We start from the raw sequence: 17,271 nt of genomic DNA, 5'->3' as shown, positions 1-17,271 counted from the left end.
GGCAAAAGAGAGAGAAATGGATCCTGCAATGCATGTTTGGATTAAAGGTGAGCCAGGGTCTGAAAAGGACTGCTGGTCTACTTGAAGGCATCCTCTATGAATAAGATAAAAGAACCACTAGAAGGGAGAGCAGGAGGAATCTTTAATTTGCAAGCTCCTGGGCAATTGACTGAATAAGCACCGCAGTCTCGTGGGTGGCTATAGGGTCCCCACTATGGCAAGGCGTATTGTATATCTAGTTACATTGCCTCTATAGTAATTGTATCTAAAGTTGCATCTGTACATATATGGTAAATCAGCACATTCACTTGCAAATCGGCATCCTCTTTTTTGATGAAGCGTTTTCTCGTTTCTCTTCAATGCAAAAGTGGTCTCCCTACTTGCAAAAAGCTTCCAAATGTGCCAAACCTTCTCCTTGTGAGTATTTTAAAAGATTGTAATTGAATTTGGGGCATGCTTCATTCCCCTTCTCCCCACCGCTCCACCTCCCTTAACCTGGGCTTGATGAACTGCATCGAGCTGTAGCAGTATCTCAGACAGCATAGGTGACAGTAATCCAGGGATGTGCATCTCTGCTTCTAGACAGCAGAGGGCACTGACGCCCTTATTCTATTCTGGACACGTCAACAGCCTCTTTCTGCAAAAGAAAAATGAACAGAAGAAAGAACAGAGTGACTTGTAGCATCTTAAAGACTAAGGATGGCACAAGCTTCCATGCAGCACCTTGGAGATTTATTACAGCACAAGCTTTTGCAGTCTAGAGAGCCCATTTCACCAAACAGAAGTGCTATCCTCAGTTGGCTTCCATTTGTCTGTCTACCTATCTATCTCCTTTGAAATCTTACTGTTATGGTGGCTTTGAGTGGCCTGGGGACCAACATATTCTGCGAAGGATTTCGCCATGTTGCCATTTTTAGTACTGGATTTATGTCAATTGATTCTATTGCACAGTAAATGGCATGTTTGTCTTACACAAGCAGCTAAAAGGTCTTGTTGACAGGCAATGAAATTTTATTTCTTTGTCTGTTTCAATGAAATTTTATTTCTTTGTCTGTTTAAAAGCATTTCTAAGCCAATTAATTAAAAAAAACACACTCCTAAACGATATACAAAAACTTTTCTTTTTCTACAAGAGCACTTTCAATTATATATATATATATTAGTATGTGTAATCCACACTTTCATAAAAATATATCATGGTGGTTTACAACATACAAGATTATAACAAAAAACCAGTAAAGGTATCTGTTAAAAAAACCCAACAACAGTAAAAACGTCAATAAAACTTCAGTAAATACTGACGGGTTAAAAAGAAAAACGATTGTATTGTGAAGGCCTGCCTAAGCAATACAGTTTTCAGATGACACCTGAGAGATGGCAGGTACAATTCCTGCCAAACCTCTAGAGGCAGGGAGTTCCACAGGGCAGGACCTGCCACAATAAAGGCTTGGTTGGGGCCAACCAAAACACAGGGGCAAGTGGGGAGCCGCCAGCAGTTCCCCACCAAAAGCTGTCAGTAATCAGGATGATGCATAAGGGAACATAGGAAGCTGCCTACGCTGAGTCAGGAAACAGGTCCATCTAGCTCAGTGTTGCCTGCACTGACTGGCAGTGGCTGTCCAGAAATTCAGGGAGGAGTCCCAGCGCTACCTGGAGACACCAAGGATTGAACATGGGACCTTCTGCATGCAAAGCAGTTGCTCTACTGCTAAGCTGTGGCCCTACCTCTACAGAAATGTATGGTATGGATCTGAAACAAACCATATTTTCCAGAGTAAAAGGGATCCCCATGAAATGCTCAGGGAAACAAGGAGATCCTGAACTTTCTGATAGTAAGAGCAGTTTGACAGTGGAACAGACTCCTGCAATAGGTTGTGGACTCACCTTCCATGGAGGTTTTTAAGCAGAGATTGGGTGGGTCTCTGACATGGATGCTTTAGCCGAGATTCCTGTGATTCTTTAAGCAAGCTCCGCCACATCCTCAGGCACCCATCCCAGAGACCAGCGCACTAACTCTTTGCTCTTACGGTCCCGGTGAATACAGGCATGCCAAACGTTTTCCACCTACTGCTCCTTCTAATGGGCAGAGTTGTGCTGGAGTGCTTGTGGGGTTAATGGTGGGTGTCATATTATTGCAGCTAGTTTGGAGTGCTGACATATTGGAGCTATTGATTTTTCCTCCACTCTTGCATGGAGACCAAGAAGAGGCCCCAGAATCCTCCTATAGGGATCAGGGAGCTGCAGCCCCTGACCCACAGCCACCCTGGCTGCTGCTGCTTTCCAGAAGCCACTGCGGTGTGATAAGGCAGAAGCTGGCTTCGCAGAAAGGTGAACGGTGTTTATGTTTTGTTTTTTTTAATGAGAAAACCCGAGGCCTCGCCACGGAAGCATATGCCCAGACAGATGCTCTGTGGCCCCATATTGCGCTGCCAAAACTCTCTTTATTAGTTGGAGGAATGGTGGCGCGGAGTGGATGTCTCTTAACAGGGGGAAGGAGAGAAGCTGTTCTCAGTGAGTTGGGTACACAGCTGCCTCTCTTGCCACCTTTCCCTTTGCCGTTTGTCAGCCAACCCACCCACCAAGAGTGGGACTACAGCTCCCCAAGGGTGGCGAAACCCAAGATGGTGAAGGCAGGTGCCCTTTCAATAGGGGAGCATGATTCCCCATCATCCTAGTCCTCTTTAAAAAATAAATAAAAATTATTAACAATTTCAATATAACAGCATATCAAAGCATCTCATATTCATCATTTCCCCCCACCTCCCCATCAAACCCTCCCTTCCTCCCCCCAAGACTTCCCTCAGCTCCTCTCTCTGATTTCTCAACTCATATTGTTCTCTGCATACTGTACAATTGTATAAATCCTTATTGTTATGTAGTGAAGTTTCACCCTGGGCCAGCAGGGGGATACTGTATATAGTTTTCACTCAGGTCTGTAGATAGTTTTCACTCAGGTCCACGTCAGTTATTTTAGGCGGGAACTCTGGGCTGTTGTTGCTACAATGTTGACAGCCGGCTGCCTATAAAAGCAGGCCGGCTGAGCTGTTTGCAGTCAGTTCTATTCCAGCTTACAAAATAAAGAGCTACTTGGAGAAATCGCTGTGTCGTCTGCTATGTCAACCCACAACTTAACACTGGCGACGAGGATGGGATCGATGGACATCAGAGCACAGCCAGATGCGGCCAGCCTCTGAACTGAGCTGAATCACTGAGCTGAATCACAGAGCGAAATCACTGAGCGAAATCACTGGACAGAGCCAATTCAGAGCTGACTGTTCTGGCTAAGAGCACTGTGTTCCATCCATCGCCCTTCACGCCGGCATCGGAATCATGGCTTCACTTGTGCCTCTTCGACTGCTACCTCCAAGCCAACGAGCTGACAGCAGTATCAAAGGATCGGAAGCGGGGCCTATTCCTCAGCCTCTGTGGGCCTGAGGTGTTTGAGACGGCCCGAGCATTGGTTGCGCCTGAAGCAGTCCAGGCAACACCATGGGACACAATCCAAGAGAAGCTCCGCAACCACTACGCACCAAAGCCGTCCAAGATTGCTGCCCGCCATGCGTTCTACCACCGGAACCAGGCAGAGGGGGAGTCAATCAACAACTACACCACCGCCCTGCGACAGGCTGCAATGCACTGTGAGTTCCGAGACTTAGACGATGCCCTGATGGATCGAATCGTCTGCGGGGTCCGGGACATCCATCTGCAACGGCGTCTCCTCGCCAAGCCAGACCTCACGCTACAGAAAGCCATTGAGGAGGCTGTGGCCTCAGAAGCTGCTGAACGCTCTGCCCAGGAGATCCGCAAGTCCAGCAGCCCGCGTCTTGCTAGGGAGCCAGTTCCGGTGCATCATGAAGAGGCCAGCAGTGATGAGGCATCCTCCAGTGAAGACGATGACGTGCACCAGACAAAGCGGGAGCACAGGAAGTTTCAACAGAAGTCCAAGGGCCAACCGGAATGTGCCGGCTGCGGAGGCAACCATTCCCGTGCCAAGTGTCGATTCAGAGACGCCATCTGTAGGAAGTGTTCCAGAAGGGGCCACATCGCTAAGGTCTGCCGATCGGCTCCGTCTGACACCCCCCCTTCATCGACTCGCAAGTCCAAGTCTTCACTCCAGTCTGCCAAGGAAAGTTGTTTCGCTCTCACCAACTGCCGCTGCCCGTCTGGAACCACGATTGGCCAAACCGACTCGCCTACGCGACGCAAGCTGAACGTCACGGTGCTCATTGAAGGAGCTCCATGTGACATGGAGATCGACACCGGGTCTGCCCTGTCCATCGTGTCATGGAGCACCATCAAAAGACTGGTACCCAGAGTGTCCAAAAGGCAACTCGACTCTCACCGCGTACACCTGAGAGACTACCAGGGAAACGACATTCCCGTGGTAGGCGTTGGCCGGTTCCGGATCGCCTTCAAGGATTTTTCGGGCCTGCTCCGGTTGGTGGTGGTCGAAGGTCAGCGGCCAAGCCTCCTAGGGCTAGACTGGTTTGATGCCCTCGGCCTGGAAGTCACCGGCATCAACTGCATCTCTAACGCAGAGACTGAGGGTCTGGTCAAAGACTTTGCTGAGGTTTTTGACGGCACCTTGGGGCAATATACAGGTACGCCCATCTCCTTTAGCCTTGATCCACAAGTCGCCCCCATCAAGCTAAAGCCACGCCGGGTTCCCTTTGCTCTCAAGGCTAAGGTGGACGAACAACTGGACAAACTGATCGCCCAAGGAGTTTTGGAGCCGGTTGACCACGCCAAGTGGGAAACCCCCATCGTCACGCCTGTCAAGCCAGATGGGTCGGTGAGAATCTGCGCTGCCTACAAGTGCACGATCAACAAGGCACTTCAGCAGCACGCTTATCCGGTTCCTGTTGTCCAACACCTGCTGCATTCCCTGGGTGAGGGTAAGGTCTTCGCTAAGCTGGACCTTGCCCAAGCCTATCAACAACTGCCAGTCGATGATGCCACTGCTGAAGCCCAGACGATCGTCACCCACTGGGGGGCATTCCGTTGCCGCCGGTTGCAGTTCGGGGTGAGTGTGGCTCCTGGCATCTTCCAAAGCCTTATGGAGCGTCTCCTGCAAGGGCTTCCGGGCGTGGTACCATATTTTGATGACGTCTTGGTGTCTGCAGACTCACACCAGCAGCTGTTCGAGCGCCTCCGTGCCGTGCTGACCAGGTTCCAAGAGGCCGGGCTCAAGGTAAAGAGGGAGAAGTGCCAGATCGCCGTTCCACAGGTAGAGTTCCTGGGCTATCTTATCGATGCCTCCGGCCTTCACCCGACCACATCCAAGATCCACGCTATCCAGCAGGCCCCCACCCCAAAGAACAAGACGGAGTTGCAGGCGTTCCTGGGGCTGCTGAACTTTTATAACATGTTCCTGCCCCACAAAGCCACAGTGGCTGAGCCTCTTCACCGACTCCTTAGCACTAAGACGCCTTGGGCCTGGGGTCATCGGGAGACGGTGGCCTTCAATGCGGTCAAGGCTCTCCTTTCATCAGAGTGTGCTGGTACAGTACAGTGAATCCAGGCCACTGGTCCTTGCCTGCGACGCCTCACCTTTTGGCATCGGTGCTGTCCTTAGTCACCGTTTTCCAGACGGAAGAGAAGCACCGCTCGCCTACTTTTCCAGGATGCTATCTCCGACGGAACGGAATTACAGCCAGCTCGACAAGGAGGCACTGGCACTTGTGGCTGGAGTGAAGAGGTTCCATGAATACCTCTATGGCAGGACTTTTGACCTCATCACTGACCACAAGCCACTCCTGGGCCTCCTCGCCGGTGATCGTCCAACTCCACCGGTCCTCTCGCCACGCATGCTGCGATGGACTGTTTTCCTGGCTGCCTACCACTACCGGCTCATCCATCGCCCGGGGAAATCGATGGGCCATGCCGACGCCCTCAGCCGTTGCCCTCTTCCAGCATTTGTGGAAGACCTGGCTCCAGCTTCATCGCTCCTTCTGATTGAGGATCTTCCGGCAGCGCCTGTATCGGCTGCCACTGTGGCCTCCGCGTTTGCCCAGGATCGCACCATCAGCCGGGTGCTCAACTGGGTGTGGAGGGGGTGGCCACAAGGGCCTTTTGCATCGGAGTTCCAGCCCTTCGCAACCAGACAACATGAACTCTCAGCTCATCGCGGCTGTCTGCTGTGGGGAGACCGCGTCGTGATTCCCCAAGGACTCCGTCAGCGTGTCCTGGAGGCTCTGCACGTTGGCCACCCGGGAATTGTCAAAATGAAGGCGTTGGCTCGGTGTTACGTCTGGTGGCCTAATATGGACGATGCCATCACTGCCTGGGTGTCCGCCTGTCAAGCGTGCCAAGAGTCGAGGCCTGCACCACCGGCAGCTAAGGGACACACCTGGGAGACGCCAAAGACACCCTGGTCGAGGGTGCACATCGATCTGGCTGGCCCCTTTCACGGCCGGACCTTTATGGTAGTGGTGGACGCCTATTCCAAATGGCTGGAGGTCGCCCTGATGCCCTCCACCACTACCGAAGCTGTCATCCGGGTGCTGCGAGGCCTGTTTGCAACGCATGGGTGTCCTGATGTCCTTGTCTCTGACAACGGACCGCAGTTCACGTCAGGCACGTTTGAGCGGTATCTTTTGGGACTGGGCATCCGCCATGTCCTAACGGCACCTTTTCATCCATCCAGCAACGGGCAAGCGGAAAGAATGGTGCGCTCGGCAAAAGAGGCACTGGCGCACCTGGACCGGGGAGACTGGCATGAGCGGGTCGCCGAATACTTGTTCGTGCAACACATCACCCCTCATGCGGCCACAGGGAGGAGTCCTGCTGAACTGCTTATGGGCCGCCGCCTCAGGTCACCGCTTGACCGGCTACACCCGGACTTTGCCGTGGCTGAACCCCCAGGCTGTGCCAACGCGCCACAGTCATTTGTCCCAGGAAACCAGGTCTTTGCCCGGAACTATGTGGGGGACATTCCTTGGGTGCCAGCCACAGTAGTGGGAGTTACTGGACCTTGCTCGTACCAGGTGGCACTCGAAGACGGACGCTTGTGGCGACGGCACATAGACCAGCTTAGGCACAGGGTTGGGGACTTGGACACTACCGAGGTGCCCCCCAACTGCGCTTGCGGCTCCAGAAGAGACACGTACAGATGGCGAGGCCCCACCTACACCTCCCTCGCAAACTGCCAGCGTGGAGCCGAACCAAGCCGCTTCAGAGGGTCTGCCAGACTTACCACAGACTCAGACCACTCCACTTGCGGAGGCTCCACCCACAGCAGCGGATCCAGGGGAGTTGGTTCCAACGCCACCTAGGGTCGCACCACAGCCTCAGCAAGAACTGTGTGGCCCTCCGGACTTGGCTACCAGTCCCGGCGGTCTGGCAGTGTTCCCAAGCGCCCAACTTATTTAAAGGACTATGTTGTTGGACATGTATCACTGTTGGTCTAAGTATGGGAAATGTAACCGATATGCTTTTGTGCCTAATTGAACCATTACGCGTAGTGCTGTATATAAGGAAACCATTACGATTGTAACTAACGCCTTATCTCGGTGGGGAGGGGTGTTATGTAGTGAAGTTTCACCCTGGGCCAGCAGGGGGATACTGTATATAGTTTTTACTCAGGTCTGTAGATAGTTTTCACTCAGGTCCACGTCAGTTATTTTAGGCGGGAACTCTGGGCTGTTGTTGCTACAATGTTGACAGCCGGCTGCCTATAAAAGCAGGCCAGCTGAGCTGTTTGCAGTCAGTTCTATTCCAGCTTACAAAATAAAGAGCTACTTGGAGAAATCGCTGTGCCGTCTGCTATGTCAACCCACAACTTAACACTTATATTATCTATCCACTACATTAACAATCAAAAGATTTGTGTATGTTTATTCAAAACCTGCCAAGGAGTCCAGTTCGTTTTGCTGTCTTTTTAAATAATATGTGGAAAAGTTCCCATTCTTCTTTAAAGTCACGGTTATCTTTATCTCTCAGTTTGTATGTCAATCTAGCCATTTCTGCATAGTTCATCAATTTCTCTTGCCACTGTTTTTTCGTTGGGGTTTCCCTCATTCTTCCATCCTTGTGCTATCAAGACTCTTGCCGCTGCTGCTGCTGCATACATAAATAAATTATTTGTTTTCCTTGGCAGGTCTTGTCCAACAATCCCTAACAAAAATGCTTCTGGTTTTTTGTTTTTTTGTTGTTGTTGTTTTACAAATGTCATTTTAAACATTTTCTTCAATTCATTATATATCATTTCCCAAAATTTTTAAATTTCTTTACATTCCCACCACATATGATTTTATTATTATCCTAGTCCACTTGAGGCACTGGAATCTAAGCACAGTTTGTTAAGGGTGCTGGGAACTGTAGTTCCTTGGAGAGATAATCTGCAGCTCCCAGGATTCTCCCATGTCCTTTAAATGTGGTTTAAAGTATGGTGTGTATTCTGCTTCAGATGAGGGGCAATTATGTCTTTCTCTCTGCCTGCCTGCCTGCTTGTCTGTCTCTCTGTCTGTCTGTCTCTCGCACAGTCCCTAACCAGGTTTTCTCAATTGCGGGCCTTTTCCTATGTCCCATACAAGTGAATGGAGCAAGGTGTCCAGTACAGTGGTACCTCGGGTTACAGACGCTTCAGGTTACAGACGCTTCAGATTACAGACTCCGCTAACCCAGAAATATTACCTCGGGTTAAGAACTTTGCTTCAGGATGAGAACAGAAATCGTGCTCTGGCAGCGCAGTGGCAGCAGGGGGCCCCATGACCTAACATGTTGCTTCAGGTTAAGAACAGTTTCAGGTTAAGAACAGACCCCCGGAACGAATTATGTACTTAACCCAAGGTACCACTGTACAGCCCTGCTATGAAGTCACATAAGGCAGCTGCTTCAGGTGATGGACGCAGGATGCAATTATGTCCCTACCATACACCCCACCCAAGTGTCCCAAAGTTAGCTGTAGTTCTCTCCACATTTGTCCTAAGAGGAGGAGGAGGAGGAGGCAGCCACAGTGACGTCAGAGGAGCATATTGAAGGGGTGATGACTGGCTTGGCTTATCAGTTGCCGCTCCGATCTGTCTGTGTATCTAAACATGTTTGTCAAGCCAGCAAATGGGCTAGATAGTGGCTATTGCGGCAGGAGGACTGCCAGCGCGAATGTTTGGAGAAGTCTAAGTGCTCCCATGTGGGTCCGGGTCCTTGCATGTCGCTTGTGCAAAGGGCACTTGCGAAAGGCACAAGTTCCAGGCACAAGGGACCAGCAAGGGAAGAGAGAAGGTAGGGGGAGCCACCCTCCAGTCTGTGCAGCAAAAGAACCCCTGGATTTTAAAATGCTGCACCTTCTTATACCTTGCTGTTAGGGTTCAGATTCCAGGGTGGGAGCAGTGTCTGTAAACAAACAAACAAACAAAAACAAACAAACATGAAGACAGTGATGATGAACAATCAATCAATCAATCCATAGTAAGAGTGTGGCTTTGCAAGACACAAACTGTATAAAGCAGTGGCCCCAAATTCTGCCCTCCGGACCACTTGACCATTGCAGGGAGTCTTGGCTTTCATTATTTCCCTACCTGCTGTTGCATGCCACCCCAATCTCTGAGCGGTGCAAAATTCCAGGGGTTCGTGTTTCCTTTTGGAAATGAGGCACAGTGGAGACTGTGGTATCTTTAGGATATATGGTTCATTTACACATATACACAACCTGAGCCTGCGATGGAGGGCTTCATGGAGCTAGCATCCCACAAGGGTCTTGCTTCTCCCATAGCCACAGCTTTGGATTCGAACGCAAATCAGCCAAGGTTCTCTCTCTCTGCCTTAGCAGCCTGCAGCTTTTGCCTCCAACTTCTAGCTCACGTAACTCTGTTCTCAAACTCAGGCTTTTCCTTCTAACTATCTTGAGAGCTGGAGGAGGGGTCCCACCCATTTGGCATCTGACACAGAGCCTCCTTTCCTCTGTTCTCTTAATAGCCCATCACCCAGGAGGCTCAAATAGCTTTTAACACTTGCTGGTGTGATAGAAATTCTATGGTCTTAAAGGTAAAGGTAAAGGTACCCCTGCCCGTACGGGCCAGTCTTGACAGACTCTGGGGTTGTGCGCCCATCTCACTCAAGAGGCCGGGGGCCAGCGCTGTCCGGAGACACTTCCGGGTCACGTGGCCAGCGTGACAAAGCTGCATCTGGTGAGCCAGCGCAGCACACGGAAACGCCGTTTACCTTCCCGCTGGTAAGTGGTCCCTATTTATCTACTTGCACCCGAGGGTGCTTTCGAACTGCTGGGTTGGCAGGCGCTGGGACCGAGCAGCGGGAGCGCACCCCACCGCGGGGATTCGAACCGCGACCTTTTGATCGGCAAGTCCTAGGCGCTGAGGCTTTTACCCACAGCGCCACCCTGGTAATGTTCATAAGTGTACCAACCAAGCACTTACATAGATCAGCACAGGAAGGCCAACCTGGAACCATTTTGATTCCTAAACTGAGTAAATGTTTTCTCTACAAGGTCAAAGTGGGAAACCTCCCCATTGTCTTTTCCTCATAAATCCTGTCTTAACATTTAAGATATGAATAGAGTGTGAGCCTGTGACCTGGCCCAGATAAACAACAACAGGAGAAAAACAATATTCAAATTTCTGTTTTAGACCACCTTTTCTGTGATGTAGATATTCAACACTGGGTTCAGGGATTAGAAGTCTGGTACCCACAAACTCATAACACTGTTGTAGTGATTGTAAGGTGTAGTTGATGTATGCTCTTTAACTCTATTTTTGAATTTGCTTCTTTTGTGGTGGTACAGTTTGCGTTCCGTAGAGTTCCGATCTGTAATATAACAAAACTCAAGATAAGTGTCTGCTGGATCAGGCCTGTGGTCCATCTGGTTCAGCATCCTGCTCTCACAGTGGCCAACCAGATGACTGTGGGAAACCAGCAAGCAGGATTTGAAACCAGAGCCCTTTCTCCTCCCGTGGCTTCCAGCATCACTGCCTTCAGCTGTGGAAGCAGCCCATAGCCATCACGGCTCGTTGCCACTGATAGCCCTCTCCTGCATGAATTTGTCTAATCCTCCTTTAAAGCCATCCTGCCTCCTGTGAAAGTGAGTTCCACAGTTTAACTCGGCAATAAAAGAAGCAGTAAAAGATACAATGACAAACCAATGTGTATATCTAATGCGAACATGCAGCAGACCCCCTGAATGAAGTGTGTGCGCCACCAATGATCCACAAACCACAGTCTGGGAACCCCTGAATTAGAAGGGTCTGCAGATCAGTGTAAGGAGTGTTTCTGTGGGTTTATATATTTTGCACACCAGGCAGCCCTGAGGCCACCTACAGCCAGGAGTAGCCCCAGACATTTTGCTGTTAGAAAAGAAGTACCGTGGTACCTCGGGTTACATACGCTTCAGGTTACAGACTCCGCTAACCCAGAAATAGTGCTTCAGGTTAAGAACTTTGTTTCAGGATGAGAACAGAAATCATGCTCCGGTGGTGCGGTGGCAGCGGGAGGCCCCATTAGCTAAAGTGGTGCTTCCGGTTAAGAACACTTTCAGGTTAAGTACGGAGCTCCGGAATGAATTAAGTACTTAACCCAAGGTACCACTGTATAAAAAAGGGACATATGTTAGAATTATTTTTGTTTCTTAAAGGAGCCCTGGCCTCTTCTTCACCCTAATGAAGCCCATCCCTAATGGGTTGAAGATAATGGCTTTGACGGCCTGCCTCACCTCCCGTTCTAATTGATTTATGGGCACCAATTTGTATGGTAAATCACAGGAAGCAACGTAATAATTTGATTTATGAAGCCCTTAGGAGCCGTTTGCTGCAGAACAGCCTTGCAACTGAGAGGGGGAGCAGGAGGGGTCTGACTGGAGGGAGGGCACTTAGGCTTCATCAATAAATGAGAAAATGCACCCCAAACCATGAAAAAGAAGGTACAGGTATGTATAGTTACAACTATTGGTTTAATGGTAACTATAATTATTATTTCATTTATTTATATTTTACAAGTGTAAAACCAGCTATGAAGTCCATACAAAGCGCCCCATAAAAAATAATTCAAACAAAACAATTTAAAAAACCCATAATTAGAACTATAATAAGATAAAAGAAGCCCGCTGGAAAGCATAATACTTCAAGCCATTAAAAGAGCAGCAGAAACAGTTGTTGGGGCAGGAAGTTGAAGCTCGGGGGGGGGGGGAAAGCTTGCCTAAATACTGTAGGTGGGTCTTCAAGGAATGCCAATAGGGATTCAAACTGATGTGGAAATCAATCTAAGCTCAGAACAATGAATCTGACTGATTTGCCCCGGTCGCCAGTTAGTTACCTTCCTCTTCTGGCTTGGCATCTTACTATTTGCACAGGCGTTGTCGGATAAGCGTTACTTGCTTCTGGAGATGATGCCTACTCCTGGAGTCAAAATACCATGAAATTTAATTTTATGCCTATTTGACGAGGCTCGATTTCGTCTCCAAATCAACACTGGAGATAAGAAGTCCTCTGTCAACCTGCGCTGGGAGCCGGTGGGGGGGAGGTGAGGTTTGCCAGCTGTGGCAGCAGACCTAATAGGGGGACCGGCCGGAATAACACTCGAAAATCCCCCAGGAAGTCAACCATTAAGGTGAGCCCTATCTCCCTGTCCTCCCAGGCTCCTTGTCTACAGTGTTCTCCGGTTGCCGGGCATTAAAGCAAACCAGAGTATTGTTTACCGAGTCTACGATTACAATACAGCCGCCAAATATTTGCTAGTCCCCAGTTTCGCAGTGCCACTATAAATACTTCAGCCCCAGGTGGAAGGGCTGAGAGTTGGCAGAGAAGTGTGGGGCTGAGCTGCAGTGGACAGGTAAGTGGAGAGACCGGGGGAGAGAAGCCCTTGCAAGGGGAATGGCTGTAGCTCAGGGGTAAAACACCTGCTTTGCATGTAGGCCCCAGGTCCAGTCCCCAGTATCTCCAGGTAGGGCTGGGGGAAAGACTTCCTCTCTGAAACGCTAGAGATCTGCTGCTGCTGCCAGCCAGTGTAAGGCCATACAGGGTTAGATGGTCTGACTTAGTATAAGGAAACTTCCTAAGCTTTAAGGAAGAGCTGTAAGTCAGTAGTAGGGGATCTGCTTTGCATGCAGTAGGTCCCAGGTAGGGCTAAGATAGCCCGAAACTCTGGAGAGCTGCTGCCAGTCAGTGTAGACACAACTGAGATAGATGGACCAGTGATTTGATTCAGTCTCAGTATAAGACAGCTCTCCGTGTTTGGGGAAACAGCAGTAGCTCAGTGGCAGATCTCAGATTCAGTTTCCAGCATCTCCAGGTAAAGTGGGGGGAGACCCCTGCCTGAAACGCTGGAGAGCTGCTGCCGGCCAGTGTAGCCATTACTGGGCTAGATGGACCAATTGTGCGATTTAATATGAAGTGTCTTCCTATGTCCTCTTTTCAACTGCCACAAACTATGAAGCCATCTGTGTACGTGGTCTGCACATGCACAAGAATGAGATCATTTTGTGACTTATTACACCTGTGGCCTGTCTTTTATCCGAGAAGCTCAAGGCACATACCTGGCAATACCCTCCTCCCACCTGCATTTTATCCTCACCACAACCCTGTGGGGTAGGCTAGCCCAATAAATATCGATTGGCTCAAGGTTACCCACCAAGCTTCATGGCTAGATAGGGATTTGAACCTGGTTTCGCCCGTCCTAGGACACAGGGCCTGTAAGACAGAGTTGTTCCACCTGGCCTTTGGCTTGGAACCAGCCTGATTCCCTCCCCCTCTTTCCTTTTCCTTCTGTGATGGAACCCCTATTTGGGGACTTCCCTGGCTTTTCTGGCCCACGTAGGACCAGTCTGGATAGTTGGCCTTGGTGAAGATTTGACATTTTCTCCCCCCAAACAGTTTTTGATCTGGGCTTCCACTGAAATGAGGCTGCAATTTAAGTCGTATTTTAATCTTGTTTTTAAGTTGTATTTTAATCAATTGTTTTTATACCCGATGTTAGCCACCCTGAGCCCAGTCTTGGCCGGGGAGGGCGGGGTATGTATAAACAAACAAACAAACAAATAATAAGGACCCCTCCCCAGGAGGCAGTAAAGGCCACCAATTTCTGGAGGCTATCAATCAATATAATTCTATGATTCTATGATGACTATGTTCTGCCTCCATGGATGGAGGCAGCAATGCTTCTGAATACCAGTTGCAGGAAACCACAGGAGGGGATAGTGTTGCTTGAGGGTTTCCCACAGGTATCTGGGTGGTCACTGTGAGAACAGGATATTGGACTAGACTGGTAACTGGCCCGATCCAGCAAGCTTGTCCTATGTTCTTATTTTGGAGCACATAAGCCAGGCATTAGAATGAGGACATTAAGCATAATGATAGAATTCTGAGCTGATACCACTTAGCCACACATACTACTTGTTGTCTAGAGTGTATACAGATGATGTCCTATTTTTGAAAGCTCTTCCACATCTATATCTCCCTGCATGAAGCACGCTAGCAGACCATGGGGAAAGGGTAGCTCAGGGATGAAAACTTCCAGTATTCTTGGATTACAACTGCTCACATCGCAACCATTGGCCGTGCTGGCTCAGGGTGATGGGAGTGAAGGAGCAGGGGCTGCAAGCTCCCTGTCCTTCATCTATCTCTTTCCCTAACAGGCGAGCTTTCTGCATGCATGGAGCTTTTGATGTGGGGGAGTTTAAAATAAAAATGGCATACACCCTACATGCAATTTGAAGTTAAGCAGTCAGTTTGGAATAAGTTCCACGCTTCTAAGATGCCGTCGGGGACCAAGGACCCCACCCATGTGAAAGGGGCAGATAAGTGATAGAAGGTGGTGATTTAAAGAGAATTAGAATTGGTATCACCTCAGCAAGGAAGGGACAACTGTGACCAGGTGGCCTATGTGCTTGCACTGGTCTGCTGTCCAGATGCTCATTGTTGGCAGATGAGTTTAAGCTCCTCCTCTGTTTCCGTTTATCATTAAAAAGAACAACAACTTTGAAGTCATTTTCTATTATTATTATTATTATTATTATTATTATTATTATTTCCTGTTAATTCAATACACCCCTCCCTGGCTGGCCCAGTTTCACAAACACTCAAACCAGCTGCTTTTGCCTGGCTGGAATGTGCCCTGGAAGTTTGATAATGCCTCGTTTGCATGGAAGATGTAAAGGACTGTGCCAGTGCATGAAGAAATTAGCCAGCGTGGTGTAGTGGTTAAAGTGTTGGACCTTGGAGACCAGGGTTCACAATCCCACCCATCTACGAAGCTCACTGCATGACCTGGGGCCAGTCACTGCCTCTCAGCCTAACCTACCTCACAGGGCTGTTGTGGAGATTAAACGAGGAGGGAGAGAGCCACGTACGCCGCCTGGAGCTCCTCAGGGAGAAATGGTGGGACATAAATATAATGAATGAATGAGTGTACATTTGTGGCTTTTGTTTCTGGCCTTGCCCACATGTGACCCCGAGAAGATTGTCTAGAAGGAAATGTGGCCCTCAGACTGGAAGGTTTTCCCCAACCCCTGTTTTATGGTTTCTGGAAGCCACAGAGCATACCCAGTAGGCCCTGGGCTGTTGCGGGGAGGGGAGTGGAGTTCTGATTTGTTTTTGTTTTTTTGGACCCCCCCTTTTTTAAATTACAGTGTACTAATTATTACTAGTGGGTGCTCCAGGAATATGTTAATACCTCCTCCTAATTTCTCAGTGGGTCCAGTTCTGTCAGCACTCACCACTCAAGTTCTCTGTTAGAGGATGATAATAACCACAAAAGATAGCTCTACTGTGCATTCCCTCTCCTTGGCAGACACCTGACGCTTTGTTCTCCTCGCTGTTTATTTAGTCCAGATTCAACCACTTGTACAGCGTGGAGATAGGAGCGGGGGAAATGGCCGCTGGGGTTATACAAAGCCTAAGCAAATTTAAGCTGCCCACAGCATTCCGGAATTCGTTCCTATCCACCACAACCTGCCAGGAAATGATTTTCCAAGACTTATCGGAGGAAGAGGAGGAGGAGGAAATGGAGGCAGATGAGGAAGAGGAGGAGGAGGAGGAGGAAGAAGAGAGGGAGGATATGGAAACAGTAGACAATTCTGCAGGTTTCAGTCCAGACAGAGGCTCTGCCGACTCCAGCTTGAGCAACACAGAGGTGACGCTGCAGCTCCTTCGGTTCGCTGAGCGGATCAGCGATGACATCCAGAGATATTTCGGCCGGAAGAGCAAAGAGGAAGGCTCAGAGTCCTGCAACATCTATGAGGACCGCCGCTCCCCTCAGCTGTCAGGGCAGGTTCTGTACTATGCTGACCTAGTCAGGATTTCCCAGATTGGGGAAGAAGACGACAGCAGTGACCTCCCTGACCCCTCGAAGCCCCCAGCACAGCTGGAGAGGCAGCTGTGGAGATCTGTCTGCAGCAAAGATGATGCAGAGAAGATGGGTCCTCTGGCCGAGCTCTTTGAATATGCCCTGGTCAGGTGCGTCAAGCAGCGAGCCTCTTCTGAGAACAGGAAGCTTAGGCTGGAGAGGAAGTATGGCCACATCGCCCCCATGCATAGCAGGAAGTTGCCCCAGTCCTTCTGGAAAGAGCCATCCCTCAGCCCTGTCTGTATACTCAATGGCAACCCTCCAGATTTCAGTGACCTGCTGGCTAACTGGACTTCTGAAACCTGCCAGGAGGACCTGAATCCCAGCCGAGAGCATCCTAGCGAAGCAAACCGGAGGGTGGTGGACACTGACCATTTTGGTGGTCTATGAGGGTTCAGAAGCGTTGCAACATCTTAATTCTTCTCACCTGGGCTCCGGCCCTTTCCCTATTGCAGGGTCCATTAGCCCTGTGCCCACCATGGCTCCCATGAATATCCCCTCAAAAATTGACAATGCACAAGTTCGGGGGTGGGAGCAATGTCTGCACCATTTTGTGTTCCTGTCTCTTTTTCTACTCTTTCAATAGTGGCAGCCATTTTCTTTTATGCCATGCCCCCTGTTTCGGCCATTTTCTCTCATGCCACACACACACCCCCCCGCCATTTTGTGTTATACCACCCACCCCCAGCACTATCTCAAAATGTCATTATCTTTCCACTGGCCCCCAAAATGTCACCAACCCCTGACCTATTGGAGACCTGGGAGTCTCCCTTCTCTCTTGCTCAACTTGTATAATTGTAAATAAACATTGCAGGGGGGGGGGGGATGTGACTCTCCTTCAATACTTTCCCCTCACAAGGGAACTGACTCTTTCTGTCCGTTCTGGGTCTAGGGGAGGAGGGGTGGAGCCAGAGGGCAGAACCAGTTACCCTGGCAAGCTCACAACTGGACCCAGTCTGTGGTGGCTCTGGAGGCAGAAGCCTT

At 49.7% G+C, this 17,271-nt stretch overlaps 1 protein-coding gene across 4 annotated transcripts in view; it reads left to right on the top strand.

The window, feature by feature from the left end:
- The window catches only part of PERCC1 (proline and glutamate rich with coiled coil 1), a 200,149-nt gene extending 183,129 nt beyond the window's left edge, over nt 1-17,020 (top strand). Inside the window, exons 1-2 of one of the 4 annotated variants that reach the window (XM_079952627.1) lie at nt 11,832-11,875; nt 15,769-17,020. In XM_079952627.1, coding sequence (XP_079808753.1) covers nt 11,858-11,875; nt 15,769-16,677 — 927 coding nt within the window. In that variant the 5' untranslated portion in view covers nt 11,832-11,857 and the 3' untranslated portion in view covers nt 16,678-17,020. Of the gene's footprint in view, nt 1-11,831; nt 11,876-12,486; nt 12,556-12,599; nt 12,778-15,768 lie in introns of those variants that run through there. The other 3 variants (XM_079952629.1, XM_079952628.1, XM_079952630.1) reach the window with 3 other exon arrangements.
- The last annotated feature ends 251 nt before the right edge of the window (nt 17,021-17,271 follow it).

The sequence above is a fragment of the Podarcis cretensis genome (genome assembly GCF_951804945.1).
Source record: "Podarcis cretensis genome assembly, chromosome: 14".
NCBI lineage: Eukaryota > Metazoa > Chordata > Lepidosauria > Squamata > Lacertidae > Podarcis > Podarcis cretensis.
Note: the sequence above shows the minus strand (reverse complement) of the source record. Positions and strands in the feature narration are given on the sequence as shown.